Source organism: Microcaecilia unicolor, chromosome 7 (assembly GCF_901765095.1).
Source record: "Microcaecilia unicolor chromosome 7, aMicUni1.1, whole genome shotgun sequence".
In the NCBI taxonomy this organism is placed as follows: Eukaryota; Metazoa; Chordata; class Amphibia; order Gymnophiona; family Siphonopidae; genus Microcaecilia; species Microcaecilia unicolor.
This window is the reverse complement of record NC_044037.1, coordinates 44,153,506-44,175,751: the sequence shown is the minus strand read 5'-3', so window position 1 is coordinate 44,175,751 and position 22,246 is coordinate 44,153,506. Positions and strand designations below refer to the sequence as shown.

The window sequence follows — 22,246 nt, the reverse complement described above, 5'->3', positions numbered from 1 at the left end:
CAGGAACTCTCCGTTCTCCCCTGCCCTCTCCTCCATCTATCTCCAGATAATTTCCTCTCTCCCCTCGATCTATGCCCAGCAATTCTCCTCTCTTCCCTGCCCTCCCCTCCATCCATGTCAGCAATTCTCTCCCCTCCTGTCCAGTGATTTCTTCTCTCTCCCTGCCCTGCATCTATACATGGCCAACAATTCTCCTCTCCCCTGCCCTCCCCCCTACATGTGGCAGGCTGCAGCGTTTTTGCGAGGCAGCTGTGGCTCTCCCTCCTTCCTTCCTTGGTTCCCGCTCTGGCTCCCTGATCAGCAGCCCCCCCCCCCCCGCGTGTTTTAACCTTTACTCTCCGACGTGGCAGCGATGTCAATCAATGAAGAACGCACAACAGACTCGTTTCCAGCTTCTCTCTTCACACAGTGTCCCGCCCTCGCGGGAACAGGAAATGCATCATCGCTGACGCTGAGGGCGGGACACTGTGTGAAGAGAGAAGCTGGAAACGAGTCTGTTGTGCGTTCTTCATTGATTGACATCGCTGCCACGTCGGAGAGTAAAGGTTAAAACACGCGGGGGGGGGGGGCTGCTGATCGGGGAGCCAGAGCGGGAACCAAGGAAGGAAGGAGGGAGAGCCAGAGCTGCCTCGCAAAAGCGCTGCGCTTTTGAGGGCAGCATGGAGTCCGAAGTCCACGATTGGGCTGGGGAGGGGGGGCGCCGGGGCGAGGGTAAGCACCGCGGCGGCGCCCTCCAGAGGTGGGCGCCCCCCTGCGGCGCTTACCTCGCTTACCGCATCGGCACGGCCCTGAGCTTAAATGCCAGTGGGTGGGAGAGATCCACTATGCATTTTCTGGGGGCGGGCATGGGGGGATTGCTGTCCTGATTTGAAAATCACTACAGTGTACAGTACAGATGTTAGTTAAATCTAATACTGACCAGTATTTATTTTTAAAACTGCCACTACAGGGTAAAAATCTACTGTTATTGGTGGTGTACAGCCCTAACAATTATGATCCTCAAATTTTTGGCTTATTTAACACAGCTTTGCTCTCCACATCTTGTTATACCATTAATTGTTTTGGGTGATTTTAATTTAGTCATGGATCTAGCACTTGCTAGGTCAACCACCATTATGCTGCAACCTGGTGATAAAAAGGGTGGTTTGCGCTCCTTTAGTAGGGCTCTGGACATGTCTGATCCCTGGCGTCTCCTCCACCCCCAAATGAGGGACTATACATACCTATCTCAAGCCAATGGCTCCCTGTTCTTTTTAGACTACATCCTGATGTCTGCTTCCACTTTTGTTGATATTTTAGCTGCTGAGACTGACCCTGTGGCCCTGAAGAAATATCGGACCACTCGATGGTCTGGGTGGATCGCAGGAGGGAGTCCTTTTACCAACAAGCAAAGTTGTGGTGTTTCCCCTCTTATATGTATAAAGACCAGAAATTTCACTCTTATCTGTCCACTAAATGGGACACTTATTGTCAACTAATGGAAAGCATGCCACCGAGCCACTTCTTTTTTGGGACACTAAAAAAGCTTTCACAAGCGCTCGTAATAAATGAATCAATAAAGGCACAATCACCTTAGAACAGGCTATATGTAAGGCTAAAGAGACCTATATCCATACACCTACTCTGGCCAATAAACTCCCTTTTAAACAAGCAAACTCAGAGATCCTTGCTCTTTCAAAAATATAAATTTCATCAGTTTGGCAACAAACCTGGGAAATTTATAGTATAAGTCACTAAGGTATGGCAGAAGTGTTCATCTATTGTGGTCATGAAGTCCCGGGATAGGGTTTCTAATTCCTGTGTTGAGAAGATATTTTGAAAATAATCCTGCAAAATGTCAGCTATCAAAAAGAGGTGGAATTTTCTACAGATCAATTCATGGAGTATTTACAAAATTCAGGTCTTCCAAAATTTTCTCCAGAAGCACTGAAAAATGTTAACAGTCCCCTTCAAACTAAGGAGCTTCAGCGAGCAATTACTCAAGTGGTATAAATCCCTGGGTCCCGATGGCCTTTCAGGTGAATTTTGTAAGACGTTGGGTATCCAGTTACGTGGACCACTTTTACCTTATTATAGTGAAGCTGTAACTTGTGGGACGCTCCCTCAATTTGCCAATGAAATGGTGGTGACCTTATTGCTGAAATTAGGCAAAGCAAGAGACTCTCCGGACTCTTACAGTCCTATTTCCCTCATTAATGTGGACCTTAAACTATTTTCCTGGATCCTGGACAACCGCCTCTCTCAGAACATTGCAACCGTGGTTTCTGATGATCAAGTTGGGTTTGAGACGTAGACAGTGTTGTGAATGTCCATAAAGTGCTCTTGGAACTGACCTACAGCCTGTGTCAAGGTATTCCTCTCATACTTGCCAGTCTAGATGCAGCTAAGGCCTTTGACCAGGCTAGTTGGACATTTATGTATCATACACTGGCTCATGTAGGTACTGAGGGGTGGTTTGCTGAAGCCACTGTTAATCCTTATAATAATCCTATTGAACAGGGCACGAGGCAGGGTTGTCTCTTCTCTCTGGAGTCTTTGTTGTGCTCATTGCTGGGGGGGGGGGGGGGGGGAAGGGTGTTACAGGGCTGATGGTTCAATCTCACACCCTCAAGATTCTGGGGTTTGCGGATGATATGTTGTTGATCTTAAAAACCCACAGCAGTTTCTTCCATTGGCCCTGGAGTTGATAGAGGAGTATAGAATCCTTTTGGGCTTTACCCTGAATTTGACCAAATCCATGGCTCTGCTCTCTGTTTTAGCAGTCCTTACCTCTCGGGTAGGTCCCTTCCCACTTCAGTGGGCAGATCAATCTATTAGATATCTAGGGTTGATCCTTCCTAATGATTTAACTAAGTTGTATAGATTAAATGTAGACCCTCTATTTACATATACTAATCATCGCTTGATAGTGTGGTGGGTGTATCCTTTGTCTTTGATGGAGAGAATTAATTTGTATAATATGCTTATTTATTACATTTGTATCCCACATTTTCCCACCTATTTGCAGGCTCAATGTGGCTTACATAGTACTGTAAAGGCGTTCGCCATCTCCGGTAGAGAAACAAATACAAAATGATGTTGTGGTTGAATAAGGTTAATGTGTGATAGACACATTGGGGAATCGTTCAGAGGAAGAGTTATACAGTGTTCATTACAAGCTTTGGTTTCGTTGTGTTGCAGGGTTTAGGTACTTACACTGGGTTGGTATGCCTTTTTGAACAGGTTGGTTTTTACTGATTTCCGGAAGTTTAGGTTGTCGTACGTTGCTTTCACGGCTTTCGGTAGAGCGTTCCACAGTTGTGTGCTTATGTAGGAGAAGCTGGATGCATAAGTTGATTTGTATTCGAGTCCTTTGCAGCTTGGGTAATGGAGATTTAAGTATGTTGATCCAGTTGTGTTTCTGATTGGTAGGTTTATGAGGTCTGTCATGTATCCCGGGGCTTCGCCGTAGATGATTTTATGGACCAGGGTGCAGATTTTGAAAGCAATTCGTTCTTTGATTGGTAGCCAATGTAGTTTTTCTCAGAGGGGTTTAGCGCTTTCGAATCGCGTTTTTCCAAATTTAAGCCTGGCTGCTGTGTTTTGAGCGGTCTGAAGTTTATGAGTTGTTCCTTGCATCCCGCATAGATTCCATTGCAATAATCTGTGTAGCTTAGTACCATTGATTGTATCAGGTTATGACGTTTCCCTTGTGAAGAATGGTTTCACTCGTTTAAGTTTCCATATAGTGCCTAAATGGCTTTACTCTTCTTTCTGTGAATTTCTGATGAACGTCTGCTTAACAGACTCCTTCAGGCCTATCTCTGGCAGGGTAAGTGGGCAAGGATGTCTGTATTTCGTATTGCCTCTCCAACGGACATGGGCAGTTTGGGATTGTTAAGTCTCCATTACTTGACTATCAGCTGTGGCATGAGGCACATCAACAATTGGTTTCGCACCACCTCCATGTTTTCTAACACTTAGAAAACATGGAGGTGGTGCGAAACCAATTGTTGATGTGGCTTTATTTGACCAAGAACATTTCACTGCTTATTCTCCTTACAGCGACTCCTCGGTCCTCCTCCCTGTGTCAGTCAACTTTGGTTGTATAAGCCCCTGCGTCTAGTTTGGAAATGGGTTTACAAATTTCATAAGCTGGATGCTAAGAGGATACCCTTGCTCCCTAAACACAATGGAGCTTTTCGCCAGGAATGGATTCTCCTACCTTTCTCAAGTGAACCATGCAGGGGCTTCATTATTTGTTTCAATATTTAACAGAGGAAGGCTGTTTAAAATAGTTCACCTCCTTACAAGAGGATTATCATTTATCTGCTCATGACATCTATGCCTATTTGCAGCTCAAGCATTATACAGCCTCATTGCCCACAGCTTGCCTTAAAGAGGAGATATACGAGCATCTCTCCACTGTTGACACCTTAAATTCTCAGCAAAAAGGGCCATTGCAGTATCATCATTGTCACCTCCAAGACAATACCACTATGTGGAACTATTTGCCCCTTCTTCGAGCCTGCTCACAGGACTTGGGTGACACACTGGAAGAGGAGTGGCTGTTGCAGGGCCTCAAAGGTTTGCGGTTCAATACTGACAATCTTTTCTTCTGGGAGATGGAGTGAAGGAGTGGCCTAGTGGTTAGGGTGGTGGACTTTGGTCCTGGGGAACTGAGGAACTGAGTTCGATTCCCACCTCAGGCACAGGCAGCTCCTTGTGACTCTGGGCAAGTCACTTAACCCTCCATTGCCCCAGGTACAAATAAGTACCTGTATACAATATGTAAGCCGCATTGAGCCTGCAATGAGTGGGAAAGTGCGGGGTACAAATGTAACAAAACATATATATATATATATATATACATACATATATATATATATATATATATATATATACATACATATAATAGTGATGTGCTTTTATGTTTTCACCAAGAAGGCACACGTTACATTTGTATCTGACTGCAAACTACCCAAAATGTGGGACTGCTGAAGTTTCCCTTGGCCTTATGTTTTGGACCTGTTCAGCCATATTTTCCTTTTTGCAAACGATTTATCACTTTGTCTCATCAACCTGGGAGGATCGCAGTTCCTCTTTCTCCTCATTTGCTATTTGTTTTTTTTAATTTGAGTTTAAACATTTTACATATCTATCAAAAGAACATGTGAATTGGAATTACAAGAAATAACAAAAAGAAAATTTCAAAATGAAACAAAATGTTCCATTCATAGAAATCCAACAAGCCCATGTTTAGAGAAAAAGTCATTTTAACAGAGAAACAAAGCAATCAAGTCAGCAAAAACTATTACATAGAGCGCATATGTACTATTATTATACCCTTCTATGTCCCTTAAGAAGCTGGTCAAGTTGTAGTGAATCCCAAAATATAGAAGATAAGACCTACAAGGGTATTTCAAAAAGAAAAAAGCGCCTATAGCCAATACCCTAGACTTAAGAGCTAAAAAAGCCTTTCGTTTAAGTTGAGTGCTCTAGCCACATCTGGAAACACATTAATCTTGGCTCCACAATAAATTAAATCCAAGTGGCAGATGAAGTTCAATGTTGACAAGTGCAAAGTGATGCATGTGGGAAAGAGGAACCCGAATTACAGCTATGTCATGCAAGGTTCTGTGTTAGGAGTTACAGACCTAGAAAAAGATCTGGGAGTCAGATAAGACGTTGAAAACTTCTGCTCTTTTCTGGTGCACTGTGTGGGTCCCCAGCTCCTCCTTCGCTTTCGGTCTAATTTGTTGCTCCTATGTGCGTAGTGTGGGGGGTCTTAATATGTCTCTTGGGCAGGAACCCTTTTGTTACAGATAAATTGTCCATCAGAGGGAATCTGATGTTTGAACCAGGGTTGGATTACCTGGTGTTTGTTCAATGGGAGAGAGCAGGGGTATATGGATTTTTAACACATTTTGGATGAGGAAGGAAGCTTACTTTCCTTTGAGGCTCTTCAACAGAAGATTGGGTCCTCAATGGGCAACAGATATGTTTACATCAGCTCAGACATTATGTCCACTCTGTAGCGTGCTCCACACTGGCTGGGTCTGGGAGCCAATTTACAGGACTTTTTCCAGGCTCTTCAGGGCCTTTCTACTGCTCTGTGTAAGTTTTAATTGGGAAGGGATTTGACTCCAGTACATAGCAAATGGGAAGCAGACCTTGAACAGTCTTTGGAGGCACAGGGATCTTCAAGCTAACATCAGGGCTATTCCATGGTTCATTTTGGGCACATGGCTTTGGGAGTGTTATTTTTGAGTGGTCTATCGGGCTTATGTCTCGGCTGTCCAGTTGTTTTGGGCTAGAGGGATGCAGTCACCTGAACGCTGAGGGCACATTAAGGCTTTATTTTTGGTCCTGTTTTGCAATACAAAACTTTTGGACGCAGGTGGTGAAATACATGGTCTCTGGTCTTAAAGTGGGTAGCGTGGAACAGCTACTTCTGGACCGGCAGGGGGCATTTCGTGCTGGTGACAAGGGGAAAACCGTGTTGCTGCGTAAATTATGCCTGCTAGCTAGAAATTGTATTCTTCAATACTGGACATCAGCAGACCCACCGTCATTCTGGCATTGGAGAAATCAAGTTCACCAATTTGCTATGTGGGAAGAAGGAGCATCCAGGGGGTCTCTGAAATGGAGGAAGACCTTTTTATTGGTGTGGGAAGCTTATCTGTATAATTTGAGACCAAGAGAGCGTAGCCTTTTACTTGATTTCTTATAAGACGGCCGTTTGCTTTGTTTCCTTGTTTGGCAGGGGTGTATACTCAAGGGAACATCTGTTTGAAGGGGGGGGGTATTTTTATTTTGCTTGGCCCTTGGGTCACAAGAGTAAGGGCCCTAGGAGTTCGTATTAAGCAGATGGTTGGGGGGTAGGGGAGGGGAGTTTGGTTGGGGAGGGTTTTGATGCTTGTTGGACTGGGGTGGAAATTTATAAAACTGATAACAGACTTTATCCTTGTATAGACACTTGTGTGATCTGTTGGGTGGTTTCTCTTTTGGAACTTTGTATATTTTGCAGTTCATTGTTATCTCATCAATAAAATTATTGAAACATAAAATCATCCACAGTACCTAAAGATTGCAGGGTGGCCAATGTAATGCCAATTTTTAAAAAGGGGTTTCAGGGGTGATCCGGGAAATTACAGACCAGTAAGCCTAACATCAGTGGTGGGCAAAATAGTGGAAACTATTATAAAGAATAAAGTTATCCTATATAATAATTCTCACCTCCAACGTTCTAGCTTGCTGCCTGTGTCCGTGGCTTTCTTCGCAGTTGGTCTGCTAGGCTCCATAGATTAGGCTGACGTCATGTAGAACGCCAGATCCGGAGGGGCGAAAGGGGCAGAGAGCACAGGGGCGGAGGCGGAGCTTGAAAGAAACAGAAGCGTTGAGGGGCGCAGTAGCCAACAGCGTCCCGACCAATGGCAGGGAAAGAAAGATCGGAGTCCTCCTTGGGCGTCAGCGGAGGGAGCAGAGCCACGGAGAGCGTGCTGCTGTGCCAGGACTGCGCGCGGGTGCGCTCACACGTTCCTGTGCTGGGTGAAGGGGAGGGGGGGGATCTCAGGAGTCGGAGCGGCGCAAAAGAGGAGGAAAGCAGGCGATGGCCGTGGCTGTCCCTCCGGGCCCCATGGGAGGGTGTGTGGGTAGCCACAATGACTCTTCGGGAGGGAGGGGACGACCCTGAAAGTCGGAGGGAGGGAGGGAGCGGACGACCCTGAAAGTCGGAGGGAGGGAGGGAGCGGACGACCCTGAAAGTCGGAGGGAGGGAGGGAGCAGACAACCCTGAAAGTCGGAGGGAGGGAGGGAAGGAACAACCCTGGAACTGGGAGGGGGGCCCCTGGCACACACTCTCTCTCACACAGACACACTAACACCCAGTCTCACTCTCTCTCTCTGTCACACACACACACTCACTCTCTCTCACACAGTCACTCTCACACACACTCTCTCAAACATACACACTCCGAGGAAAACCTTGCTAGCGCCCATTTCATTTGTGTCAGAAACGGGCCTTTTTTACTAGTAGAACACATAAATAAACGTGGTTTAATGGGACAGGATCAGCATGGATTCAGCCAAGAGAAGTCTTGCCCCACCGATTTATTTCATTCTTTTGAAGGCATGAATAAACATGTCGATAAAGATGAGCTGGTTGATGTAGATTATCTAGATTTTCAGAAAGCTTTTGACAAAGTTCCTCATGAGAGACTCCTGAGAAAATTAAAAAGTCATGGGATAATTAGCTGTTGGGGGGGGACCCAAGGGTTACAGATTTGCTTCCCCTTAAGGGAAATGGGGATTTTGAACGAGTGGTGAACAATGCAGTCTTTCTGGATTGGGAACGTCAGGGCGTAGCTTTTTTGGAGCATGTTTTGGCCATGGATGGGTCTGTCCTCCCTTTTGCGGATCTTTAGGGTCATCTAGTCACTAGCTGAGGTCATAGATTAATGCCTACTGTCAGGTTTGGCATTATGTTGCTACTTTGGCAGTGGGTGCACTTAGACATGGAACAGAAGCCAAATTGAGAGATTTTTTTTCCTCATCTTTCAGTGCAGGGAGACTATTTCCAGCATACACAAGACCCAGAAAAGGGTGCTGAAGGAGAAGGATTTTGAGGACTTGAAGCATAAATGGGTTTGAGATTTAGGTGCTCTATTGGATGGGTGGGACATCTTGGATTCTGTTAAGGGTATCCCCACACTGATCTCTGGGGCCTTGGTCCAGGAATGTCAGTTTAGAGCAGTGATGGCGAACCTATGGCACGCGTGCCAGAGAGGGCACACAGAGCCCTCTCCCTTGGCACACGCGCCGTCGCTGGTCCACCCACGCTCCCTCCCTCCGAGCACCAGTTCGGCCGGCCTCCCGCCCTCCATCCAACCAAACAAGCATCAGGCCACCCGCCCGTCCTCCCTGCCTCCCAGCACCAGGAACCCCCCCTCCTCCTCTGAAATTTAAAAAGCGTACTGTCCTCGGGTTTAAGGCGGCGTGCAGCGGCAGCGAAGCGCATGTTCTTCGCTCGGCGCGCCTTCAGCCTTACCTTCTGTCTCTCAAGCTCTGGTCCCGCCCCTCATAGGCGGGACCAGAGCTTGAGAGACAGAAAGGAAGGCCGAAGGTGCGCCGAGCGAACACGCGCTTCGCTGCCGCTGCACGCCGCCTTAACCCCGAGGACGGTACGCTTTTTAAATTTCAGAGGAGGAGGGGGGGTTCCTGGTGCTGGGAGGGAGGGAGGGCGGGCGGGCGGCCTGATGCTTGTTTGGTTGGAGGGAGGGCGGGAGGCAGGCCTGGTGCTGCTGGGCGGGAGGGCGGCCTGCTGCTGGGTGGGAGGGCGGCCGGCCGGCCTGGTGCTGGGTGGGAGGGAGGCCTGGTGCTGGGTGCTGCTGCTGGGTGGGAGGGAGGCCTGATGTTGGATGCTGCTGGGTGCTAGGAGGGGAGGGCAGGGGGGAGAGGAGGGTGGCTGGATATGGGTGGCTGGAGGGGAGAGGAGGGTTGCTGGACATGGATGGAGGACAAGAAATGAAGAAGAAAGGAGGAAAGTAAAGAAATAAATGGAAAGGAAGCCCTGGAAACGGAGTTAAGAGAACAGATAGAGAACAGCAGAATCAGAGACTGGACCAATATGGATAGAAAAACAAAAATCACCAGACAACAAAGGTAGAAAAAAATCATTTTATTTTAATTTTAGTGTTTGGAATATGTCCAATTTGAGAATTTACATCTGCTGTCTTATTTTGCACTGGGTATACTGGAGCTGTAACAGCTTACAGAAATGATTTATAATGGAAAAAAAAATTTATTTTTTCCTCCTACACTAGTATAATATTTTCAATGATGTCTGTTTATATGCGCCAAGGCTGGTGTAAGGGGTGTGGCTATCATAGGGGTGGAGTCACATGTGGTAACCCCGCCCATAATGAGTACCGGCACTTTGCGATAAATAATTCGATTTTGGGTTGCTGTTTGGGCACTCGGTCTCTGAAAGGTTTGCCATCACTGGTTTAGAGTATTACATAGGGCTTAGTTGACACAATATCAGCTCTTCAAAGCAGGGAGGGTGCACTCGCCAACTTATATTAAACTAGCTGTTCAGCCCGTAAAAACGGGCTAGTATAGGAAGGGGGGGGGGGGGGTGTTTGAAAGGCCCCCCACCCCGCCGCCGAGTTCGCCGCTGCCGCTCCCCCTCCGGGTTCCCCTCCCCCCCCCGGAGCCGTCGCCACCCACCTTCCACCCGGTGGGGCCCTCGCTCCGCTATTGAAACAGCGAGGGCACGCAGCACACAGCTCTAAATCAATGTAGGGTATACACAAAAAGTAGCACACATGAGTTGTCTTGTTGGGCAGACTGGATGGACCGTGCAGGTCTTTTTTCTGCCGTCATCTACTATGTTACTGCTAAGCTGCCGTGGCCTTCCTTCTTCTCTGCCTGTGTCCCCTCCCTCGTGTGACATAACGTCATCGAGGGCTGGACACAGGCAGAGAAAAAGGAAGGCCGACGGCAGCTCAGCAGAGCTGTGTGCTGCATGCCCTCGCTGTTTCAATAGTGGAGTGAGGGCCCAACCGGGTGGAAGGTGGGTGGCGGCGGCGACTCCGGGTGGGGGGGGAGCGTTAGCGACGGCGGTGTCCCTCGCAAATGCGCAGTACAGACCCTCACTGTTCCGCCCCCGTCATCACGTATTGACGCGGGGGCGGGGCAGAGAGGGTCTCTACTGCGCATATGCGAGTGAGTACGACACTCGCCTTTTATATATATTGATGCAAGGCAGCTGATGGTACGTTTATTCATTCCTTTTGGGAGCGTATGAAGATAGAGATATTTTGGTCTTCCATTTTGCACTTTATGGAGGATATCTTTAAGTGTCACATTACTGGATCAGGGGAACAGTTGATTCTGGACCTACCAGGGGCATTTAGAAATGGCACCAAGGAGCGTACACCATTGTTTCGTAAGATGTCTTTGGTGGCACAGAAGTGCATTTTATAGGCCTGGACTTCGCAGGGACCCTCCGACATACTGACACTGGTGGAATCAGGTGCTTTTGCTGACCATATGAGAAGCAAAGGAGATGAGGGGTTCTTTTCAACGGCAACTTCGCTTTTTGAAGGTGTGGGAAGCATATTATGATAAAGTTGTCTTCTCAGGGACGCAGTCTTTTGTTTTGTCATTTATAATGTTCCACTTTTTTTTGTTTTGTTTTCCACAAGTGATATGGTTGGAGTATTGGGTTGTGAGGGGTGGGTTTGAGGTGAGGGGGTTGCTTTTGGTCTGTGTGTGTGTGTGGGGGGGGGGGTTCTGCAGTCATAACAGTCCAGGCTCTCGAACAGCTCAGTGGCCTTTTCTGTCTCAGTTTGAGTAGGGGGTATGTGGGCTTGGGTAGGTCTGATTTTTGGAGTAGGGGGTGGGGAACTGTGTTCGGAACAGGAGGCATATGTTTGTAAAAACTTGATGACAGCTTGGGTTCTCTTTCTTGCTGTATATATTGTGTTTGTTTAGCAATGTGATATGATGTACATGTATATGGTTGATTGGTTTTACTTGGCTTGGTCATCAATAAAAATTGTTGAAATAGAAAAAAAAAAAGACATGGGATAGGAAGCAATGTTCTAGTGTGGATTAGGAATTGGTTCTTGGACAGAAAAGAGGGTAGAATTAAATGGCCATTTCTCTCAATGAAGGAGGGTGAATAGTGGAGTGCCGCAGGGATCTGTAAAGGGATCAGTGCTATTTAACATATTTATAAATGATCTGGAAATTGTAGCAAGTGAGGTGTTAAAAACATGTGAACTGTGAAAACTTGCAGGAAGACCTTAGCAAATTGAAAGACTGGCCATTCTCATGGTAGATGAAATTGAATGTGGACAAATGCAAACTGATATACATTGGGAAGAATAACCCAAATCATAGATCTGATGAAAGGATCCACCCTGGGGTTCAGCACCCAAGATCTAGGTGTCATTGTAGACAATATACTGAAATCTTCTGCCCAGTGTGCGGTGGCAGCCAAAAAGCATACATGATGCTAGGAATTAGGAAAAAGATGGTAAATAAGACCAAGAATACTATAATGTCTCTGTACTGCTCCACGGTGCAACCTCACCTTGAATACTGTGTTCAGTTCTGGTCACCGTATCTCAAAAAAGATATAGTGGAATTAGAAACGATTCAAAGAAGAGTAACCAAAATGATAAAGGGGCTAGAACTCCTCTCATATGAGGAATAGCTAAAGAGGTTAGGGCTTTTCAGCATGAAAGAGAGACAGATGAGGGGAGATATGATTGAGGTTTACAAAGTCCTGAGTTGTGTAGAACAAGTAGACATCAATCGATTTTTTTACTCTTTCAAAAAGTAAACACTAGGTGACACAATGAAGTTACATGGAAATATTTTTTAAACAAATAGGAGGAAATGAATAGTTAAACTTTGGAATTCATTGCCAGAGGATGTGGTAATAACGGTTAGAATTATCTGGGTTAAAAAAAAATTTTTTGGACAAGTTTCTGGAGGAAAAGTCCATAGTCTACTATTGAGATAGACATGGGGAAGCCACTGCTTGCCCTGGGATTGGTATCATGGAATCTTGCTACTATTTGGGTTTCTGCCAGGCACTTGTGACCTAGATTGGCCACGGTTGGAAACAGGACCATTGGTCTGACCCAGTATGACTATTCTTATGTTCTTATGACCTTTAGTGATGGAAGGCGGGTGCCTTCCAGGAAGAGCTATTCTGTCCCTTGAAAATTTAGTACAGCCAGCCTGTATTTCTATTAATCTTTGTTTCTTGAGTGGTCCAGCAGGTATCAGCTCAGGGCAGACAAGCATTTCTGCCCCACATCTGGGCTTATTCCCAGTTGCCTCTGTGTTCTTGTCCAGTTGTGTCATGACCCCCCCCCCCCAAAAAAAAAAAAAAAAAAAAAGTTATCTATATATAGATATAGATAGATACACATACATACAATACATACCCCCCCAAAGGGTCACAGGTTCAAAGCTGGCTCATATATATATGATAGCTATTAACACTGGGGAAAAAATGTTGAAATTTAATGATTTTATAACACTGGAAGGAAACCTGCCATTTTAGGATTTGTTTCCTGTTCTTATGGGTTAGACTCAAACTTATGTGAGTTCTTCTATCAGCTTTTTCTTTCTTTCTTTCTTTTTTTTTTAAATTTACATGGATTGTCAACCTTACTTTACCTGGTTCATTCTGTCACATAGTCCTTAGCAGGGACTCCTGAGGCTTGAATACTACAGTAGAACAAGACAAGAACTACAATTGCTCAAGGTAAGCCAAAGTCATTGTACCTTCAACAAGTGCATCCACCACAAAAGAGAACACAAGGATTACTAAAAGTGACAAGCTAAAACACAGTTAGACATGGCCTGGCTAAATCAGACTCTCAAGAGGCAGAATAGCATTTCCTGGAAAGTGGCTGCCTTCCATCCTGAAAAATCACAGGTTTGGGGTTGGTTAGTTCCTGATAGTTATTAACACTAAGGGAAAAAAAAAGGCTGAAATTTAGTGACACTGGAAAGAAATCTGGCCATTTTGGGGGTTTATTCCTGTTTCAGGTTAAAAATATGAAAATCACAAGAGACATGTCATTTACATTTCCCCATGTCCTTTCAAAATTAATGCACATCGCTAATCATTAGCTCCAAAACTATGTTATAAGAAATTAATGCTGAGAAAAATACTAGTCAATATAGTCAAACTAGAATGTCAAGAAACCATGAAATATAGAAAGTAAGGTTATAAGTGAAAGCTACATGCCAAACACCACAGCCCAGTTCATTTTTAGGAACCGAAAGGTTGGTGTCTGTCATCACTAACAAATCAATTTTAGTGTGCTTACGTGTTCTTCCAAACAGGACTATGTGGGGAGTTTGTCCCTCAGCTATCCATTCTACATGCCCACTTAAAGTTCTTTTGTGTTTTTTTTTTTTTTTTTTAATTATTCTGACATTGCTATTTGAATATTAAGCAGCTCAATTAAGGCAATTTATGCATGGTTTGACACACCTTTTATAGAATTTCATATACAATAAACATATACATCACCGTAATATTTCTGGTACCATAAGTATCAGACAGTACCTTTTCTTTTGATAGGACCGAGAACACTGGGCCTGATGCAGTTGATCGGACTTTGACTCCTCCTGCTAAGTAAAAGCCATAATACTGGCATCAGAAACAGAGAACTTCTGTCCAATCACAACATGCCCCCAGGCAATGCTGAACATCTGGGCCAACTAAATAACACTAGCACATGGGTCCATCAGCTCAATCTCAATAGGCATTACAGTTTGCAGTGCCCCGCTCCAATAATACTGTCTGCATGCAAATTTAAATGTGTCTGTTTAACTTGATAGCCAGACTACAATTTTATTAAAACCTTAACTCTTGTAGAAATAGAGAAGGTATTGAAAGACCCCACTCTAACACTTAGAAGGAAGATCAGGACACAGGCTGCTTTGTCTTTTTTGTGATTCTTGAGTGAAATGCAACAGATGCAGAGATATCATCAGGATTTAAAGAATAAAGGAAAATAAGTAAAAAAAACAATTTTTGAAAAAAAGGTTTCTTTTTGCACTTAGAATATTACAATAATTTCAAGAGGTGTAAACAGTTGTCTGGATATAAACATTTATGATTCCCTTATAGCATAGTACTACACTTTTGCAGATAAAATACCAGGATATAAGATAACATTTCAAATTCACTTACGTTGTAAACCGCCTTGTTGGGCTAGGAATAGGACTTGGAGGTAAGCCGTTACTGCTCACGAACATTTGTAAAGATGGTGAAAAACATTGCTAAAGAAATAAGATACATCATTACTCATAGCTCAAGGATCTTTTAGCACTAACCAGGTCAGTATTCATAAAAATACATTTTCATTTTTTCTTGGAATTCCATTTCATGGCAAAATTCTAACTTATTGTGAGCAAGAGAACTGAATTCATAAGACAACTGGAAAAGCAAAGGGCTGTTCTTTCCTGGATCTTTTCCTGGAATTCCACTTCATGGCAAAATTCTAACTTGCTGTGAGCAAGAGAACTGAATTCATAAGACAACTGGAAAAGCAAAGTGCTATTCTTTCCTGGATCAGCACTGCTGAAGAAAATATGATTCCAGCTGAACCAAATAGCAATCCAAATATCAGTGCAGTTTTATTTTTCTCGGAATGTTATGAGACCAATTGCATTTTACTTCAAAAGTATTCAACTAGTAGAACTTAGCACACAAACAGCCTCCAAGCAGAACAAAAAAAAAAATAATCAAGCCATGGGATAAACACAGAAGACCCTTAGTTGGAAGGAAACAAAGGTTCATTTATTATTTATTTGGATTAACTTATTCCTTTCTCAGAAGTTCAATGTGAGTTATATTCAGGTTCACTACGGTCCTCCTGTCCCAGAGGACATAGTCTAAGGAAAGTAAAATGACTTGCCCAAGGTCACAAGGAGTTTGTGGGATTTGGCTTCCTAGGTGCTCAGCATGCTACAAAGCCTGAGATCAAGCTGCAGTCTTACTGCAAGAGGAAAGGAAAACTGGACAGTCAAAGCCAGCCTTGACTTAACTGCAGTTATAGTCTATTGTGATGTTTTCCTTTTGTATGATCCAAGGGAAACAGGAGACTATAAGTAAGAACTCGCTCTATTAATGGTAAACAATGAGGAAGTGCTTCTATTTTGGTTTGAATGTAGAATGATATCAGTAGTATTTTGTCCATGTAAACCAACATGTAAATATGAAGATACATAAAATTACCAAGTTTTAAAACTTCTTCACAGTATCCACAATCTCTGTGGAGGGAGGTACCTTGCTGTTGCTTTACAGTGAGTAGCCTAATGGTTATGAGAACTTGGGGAACTGGATTTGATTCCCACTGCAGCTCCTTGTGACCCTGGGCAACTTACCTAGCCCTCCACCACCCTAGGTACAAAATAGATTATGAGTCCACTGGGGACAGAGAAAGTACCTGCACATAATATATGTAAACTACTATGGTTGTGTCACAGAAAGGCAGTATATCAACTTCACAACACCCCCCCCCCCCCCACAATAAAAGGGGTGCACAAACCAGGCTCCAAAGGGAGCTGGTCTCCTGGCTATGAGTTATTTCAACAGCCAGGCTAGATGCTGAAGTAGGAACATTAAAAAGGGGGAGGGAAACAACATTGCTTTTGACTCGTAACCACTTGTAACCACTCGCCTCCACCTACCCTCCTCTCTTCCTTCCCGTTCACATTAATTGATTTGATTACTTTATTTATTTTTTGTCTATTAGATTGTAAGCTCTTTGAGCAGGGACTGTCTTTCTTCTATGTTTGTGCAGCGCTGCGTATGCCTTGTAGCGCTATAGAAATGCTAAATAGTAGTAGTAGTAGTAGTAAATATCCCAATAACCTCATTATAACGGCAAGAGGGCTGTCAGAGCATAATGTTTATAGGGTCAGTCAACAAAATGGGTCAGAAAACCCTGCTAGATTCATTTTCACCAGAAAGGAAAAAAATATGTTACTGTATATTTCAAGTATATACGGTGATAGAAGGGTGGGGGGGAGTGTTTCAAGTGCTAAGAATAATTGTTTGTTAATCAAAGTCACAGCTCCCAGTTTCCTGCACAAAAATTGGGATAAATTCTGCAAGAAACAACTACAAAATTCTACAGTATGTGGCACATTTACCTAGGTTTGAATCTGTTTGCATACTTGCTTTTGCATAAAAAAATTAAGTGTTTTACAAGCTTAATTTGTGTCTGAATATCTGACTTTGTGTTTATTTTGGGAGTTTAATGGGCAAAGAATTTTAGTATCGATATGGAGGCAGAGGTGTCCACTCCATCCCTTCATCTCACTATGCCCCCTTGGCCACAGCTCTTTCTATCCCAATTTCCTTCCCCTTGCTAAATTTCAAGAAGTGGAAGAGTAGCCTGCAGATTCAAATCATCAGTCAGACCGAGGCAGCATAGGAAGAGGATTTGGCCCCCATGTGCATTTGTTCTTGCTGTCCACTTGCTTAATGTAGGAGAAGGGTAGAAGGTGATTGGGGGAAGGGGGGAGAGAGAGTACTGGAACATGCTGTGGGGGACATGCTCTTCAACCTCAGAATCTGATATGGCCCAGTCCCTGGGTATCCCTGTCACTAGACTGTGTGGGACCATGGAGTTCCACGAAGAAGCAGATTTTGCATTTTGTTTACCACAGCATCATGGGATACTGATCATAGTATATAGAAAATATGGATACAAAACTAGACCTATATTTCTTTAAGACAGAACCTGCACAGGCAGACGAAACTTCAATAAATGTATTAAAAAATAAGCTGTATCATTAAATGATCACTTTCCAACTGGCTAAAGTTGTCAGTCAAACCAAATAAAATACTAACACCATTAAAAAAAAAAAAAAGCTAAACACACATATCTCATTGTTCTATAGCATGTAGCCTGAAAGCAAAGCTGCTATACGTGCGTTTGATGTGAAAACGGAGAAAGTGATCAGGTTTATTATAAACAATCACTTTATTACATTTACTATTAAAATTAAAAATTTATCAAAGGTGAAATTATCTTACCAGATAATTTCCTTGCCTTCACTCGGCTGCACCATTTTGAACAAGTGGGTGTTATCCCCCTCCTAGCTGGTCTTTACCAGTGAAACCACCTGTATAACCTGCTGGTGCTCAGGGAAACTTGCAGTATGCATCTGCCAAAGCAGCAGAAGGTCCCTTTGTAATGCACACCTATGTTCCATTAACCACTGCAGCTGTAATGAACAGCAAACGAGCACAGCACCAGAGTGGCACTCGCAATCCTGTTTCAAGCAAGCATAACACCACAGAGCGGAACTTGCTACCCTTCATCTCCAAGAATAGTTTCATTCTCTTTTTTTTTTTTTTTTAACACCATACAGAAAAGAGCAAAGCACCTCAAGAAACCCAGGCCTTAAATCTTCTGAGGGCAGGTTTCAGAATGGTACAGTCAACTCACCTTCTTTGTCCTTTGGCTGCACTGTTCTGAACATGTGGGATGTACCCAAGCAGAACTACTTGCTGCAAAAAAATTAAGACCTCAGGAGTCTATGCCTTCCAAGGACAGAGTGCCCACTTGGCACACCAAGTCTCAAAAACCTTCCAAACTCGTACATAAGCCAACGAGGTGGAGGACTTCCTAGACCTAAGTGACAACCAGCAGCGAGCAACTGTGTCTCACTAGACACTGCCTCTCAAGGACCAAAACATAAGCCAAAATGGATCTGGATCCTCCATTTCCACTGGGCCCTGATGAAGTCCATAGCCTCTAGACAGAGGCAGTGGCTCAGTTACCAACAGTCGCACTAGATCCACATACCACTAGGAACGGGGCCAATCCGGAGCTACCAGAAGGACCAGATAAGGATGCCACATTATTTGGCACAAGAACCAGCCTATCAGAGGCCAGGAAGGGAAGACATACAGGGGCTCCTCCACCAGCCATGGCTGGACCAAGGCATCTATCCCCTGTAGGATGGCCTCCCTCTGACAACTGAAGCAGCACTCAGTCTTAGTACTGGAGCATGTAACCATCAGGTCAAAAAGTGCTGGACCCGCACAATTTTGAATGATCTGAAAGGCCTCTCTAACCTCAGTTCCCACTCCCCCAGATCCAACTGGAAGTGGATGAGGAAGTCTGCCTGGACATTGTCCTTGCCCGCAATATGCAACAACGATAGAGCTTGCAGGTGCCAATGGCAGAGGCTTACTGCTTCCATCGCCACTGCACGGATTCTGGCACCACCTTGTTTATGTAGGCCATCGCTGTGGTGTTACACATCGTCACCAGGACAGCTGTTCTCAAAACAAGGCTTGATGAACCGCCCGAGTCTCCAGGGAACTGATTCAGCACTGTGTTTCCAGTGAGGACTAGGTCCCCTGGGCCACTCTGTCTAGGCAATGAGCTCCCCAGCCAAAGAGACTCACATCAGGAGTCACTACCACCCCCTGCAGCAAGTTTCAAAGCCACCCTCCCCAAAGGTGGTGGATGGAATTGTACCACCACCCAGACTGGCACTTGCTTTGGCCAAGAGAGATAAGGGTTGAATGAAGCCCTGTAAAACCAGGGCCCACCTGGACAAGAGAGCCAAATGCAATGGTCACATATGCACTCATGCCCAAGGCACCACGTCCACAGTCACTACCACAGAGCCCAAAAACTGCAGGTAGTCCCAAACTTTGGTAGTCAGCAGCTCACACAGCTAGTGTTTCTGGGCCCTAGCTTCGCTGCCCAATCCTCCGGGAAGAAACCCATCCCCCAAGCTGTGCTGAAGAGAACTCCCAGATAATCCAGAACCTGGAAAGGGAGCAAGTGGTTCTTTGGGTGATTCACCACCCAACCCAGTCTAATCAGAAGGGATATTACCTGAGAAGTTGCTCCCCTGGCCTCCACCTCTGCATCAGCCTGAATCAACCAGTCATCCAGGTAAGGATGCACACGGATGCCCTGGGGCCTGAGATGGGCCGCCGCTGCCACCACCACCACCATCATCATCATCATCATGGAAAAGGTGCAGGGAGCTGTTGCAAACCCAAAGGGCAACATTTGAAGCTGGAAATGGAGCCCAAGCACCCAGAAGTGGAGAAGCTGCTTGTGATGATCCACAATAACAATGTGCAGGTCGACTTCTGTAAGGTCCAAGAAGGTCAGAACTCACTCAGCCAAACCTAGGCGATCACTGACCAAAGAATTTCCATGAAGAAGTGTTGCACTTTGAGGCAAGTACTCACTCCCTTGAGATCCAGGATGGGCTGAAAGGAGACCCCCCCTTCTTACCGACTATGAAACAAATGGAATAATGGTTCAGGCCCTGCTCCCCTATGGGGATGGGTTCCACTGCTCTTAGATCGAGTAAATGATGCAAGAGCAACAAAGCAGCCTGTTGTTTTAGCTCCAAGCCGCATGGAGACATATAAAGGTGTCTGGAACAGTGCGGGTGAACTACAGGGAGTAACCTTTTCTGATCACCTACAGAACCCACCGATCTGAGATAATGCAGGACCATTCATAGAGGAAGAGGGCAAACCTATCCTCCACTGGAACCCCCGAGGGGCCCAGATCACCCACATTCGGCGGGCCACACTGATCCAGCTTTGCTGGAGCAGCCAGAGTCACCAGCTCTTTTGGGCCCATGAAAGGAGCTTGGCCTGAAGGATCTTCCTGAACCTGAAGTAAAGGGTGTGCCTAGGTGAATGAAACCTGCCAACCCCCCTGGAGCAGCCCCTACTGACTGGGGACCTCTCAGAGCCCTGTGCCTCACCTCAGGGAGGTGGAGAGGCTGCGCCTCCATATCTTTTACCAACTTTTCCGAGTCCTCCCCAAACAGCAAGCATCCCCTAAAGGGTAGCTAGCTGAGAAGCTTCTTGGAGGCTGTATCCGTGACCCAATGGTGCAGTCACAGCCAGCACCGACCCACCTCAGGATGTGACTACCGACAGGGAGGAAAGACAGATCCTATCATAACAGAAATCTGCCAAGAAGGCCACACCAGACTCAAGCCAAGAAATAACCGGAGACTCTGGCAGTTGCTGCAGCTAACGTAGCATGATCCTTGCCACAACAAATGGTGGATCTGCACACAGTAAAAGGCAAGGCGAAACTGCTGCTCCATCTGCTTCTCATGAAACTCATGAAGAGATGAGCCACCCTGCATGGGAACAGTGGTGTTTTCGGTGACTGCCATGAGCACATCCACCTTAGGGTACACCCAGTACTGGTCCAGGATCTCAGGAACAAAAGTGCACAGGTAGTCAAGGGCCCTTGAGAGCACCATCAGGAGACTCCCACTCCTTTAGCATCATGTCATTGAGGGCCTGAAGTAGAAAATGCTTCAGAGGCCCCGTAAAGCACTCCAACAATGGATCTCCTTCAGAGAGGTCCACAGTGGAAGTCTAACATCCCAAGTGCCTCTGTGACCTCATCTTCTCTCCCCTGATTTCCCTGTTCCTTTCGTTTCTTCCCCATCCTCTCCTTTATTTCTTATGTAGGTTTCATAATGTATTAGCTTAATTTACTGCATTGGCGTCCGCCTTTGCAGTGTGATGTAAGCCACATTGGGCCTGACACAGGGCCAGATGCACTAAATTTAACGAGCCATTACCGAGCAAGTAGTAAACCTTGGCATGCACTAAATGCTTCTCTGAGCCATTTTCTGATCATGGTAGCAGCTAACGAAAATGGAATGCAAAATAGATGTGTAGAAATCGTATTGTAATGAGATGCACTACCGTTTTCCGATTGCCTAACTGCGGAAAATCTAACGGGAGGTCTGTACCTCTCGTTGGGGCTGCGCGGGATTTCAAAACTTCTATAAATGTAACAAAAAAAAAAAAAAAATCGGGAAAAAAAAAAACGTCCAAGTGCTCGTCAGGGCCGTCCTTCTAAAGCGCCTAGCATGGACGTCCTTCACTGAAACATTAAAAAAAAAAAAAAGGACGGCCCTGACGAGCAATTGGACGTTTTTCCCCAGATTTTTTTGTGATGGGTGTTCTTCTGCGAAGACGTCCAAATAAAAAAAACTATTTAGATATCCCTTTAAATTATGCCCCCCCAGGTTTCTCTCCGCCAATCACAGCGCATTTAGCTGTCACCGGTGTCAGCTAAACACGCTGTGATTGGCGGAGAGAGACATGGAGGGGGGCATAATCGAAAAGGATGTCCAAATAGTTTTTTTATTTGGACGTCCTCATAAAAGAACACCCATCACAAAAACATCTGGGGAAAAATGTCCAATTGCTCGTCAGGGTCATCCTTTTTTTTTATGATTCAGCGAAGGACGTCCATGTTAGGAATCCTCGCACGTCCCGATGCCAGCGGTGGTAATTTGGTGCAACTCTCACCCCCCATTGCCCCCAGAGCCGCGTGCTCCCAGGGAGGAGGGTCTGCACGGTCAGCCACAATCCACCCCCTTCTTCCAAGAGTGGGGCGGCAGGGATCACCGGCTGTACCGGCGGCTGCAGCTTGTGCTCCGGCCCGCAAGTCTGGCAGTGCTCTTCAGGGACGTCCTTTTTGGACGTCCTTGGCATGCACAGAGCAGCCAGCATAACGCTTGGCTGCTCTGCGCATGCTCGACCATCCGATTGTTTTCCAAGGAAATAGAGAATGCAAGTGAGCTACAACGAGCAGCTCATTTGCATTCCATTTCCTTGATGCACGGTTGTTCCCTACCGATTCGCTATGGAATCGGTAACGGAACGGCTCTTCCAAGGACTTTAGTGCAT

At 45.4% G+C, this 22,246-nt stretch overlaps 1 protein-coding gene across 2 annotated transcripts in view; it reads right to left on the bottom strand.

Annotated features, from left to right (window-relative positions):
- Positions 1-22,246, bottom strand: part of LOC115474033 (protein FAM122B-like) — a 66,980-nt gene that overhangs the window by 22,050 nt on the left and 22,684 nt on the right. Inside the window, exons 7-8 of one of the 2 annotated variants that reach the window (XM_030209318.1) lie at positions 14,714-14,802; positions 14,084-14,148 (exon numbers count right to left, since the gene is read on the bottom strand). In XM_030209318.1, coding sequence (XP_030065178.1) covers positions 14,084-14,148; positions 14,714-14,802 — 154 coding nt within the window. The remainder of the gene's footprint in view (positions 1-14,083; positions 14,149-14,713; positions 14,803-22,246) is intronic. The other variant, XM_030209319.1, reaches the window with a different exon arrangement.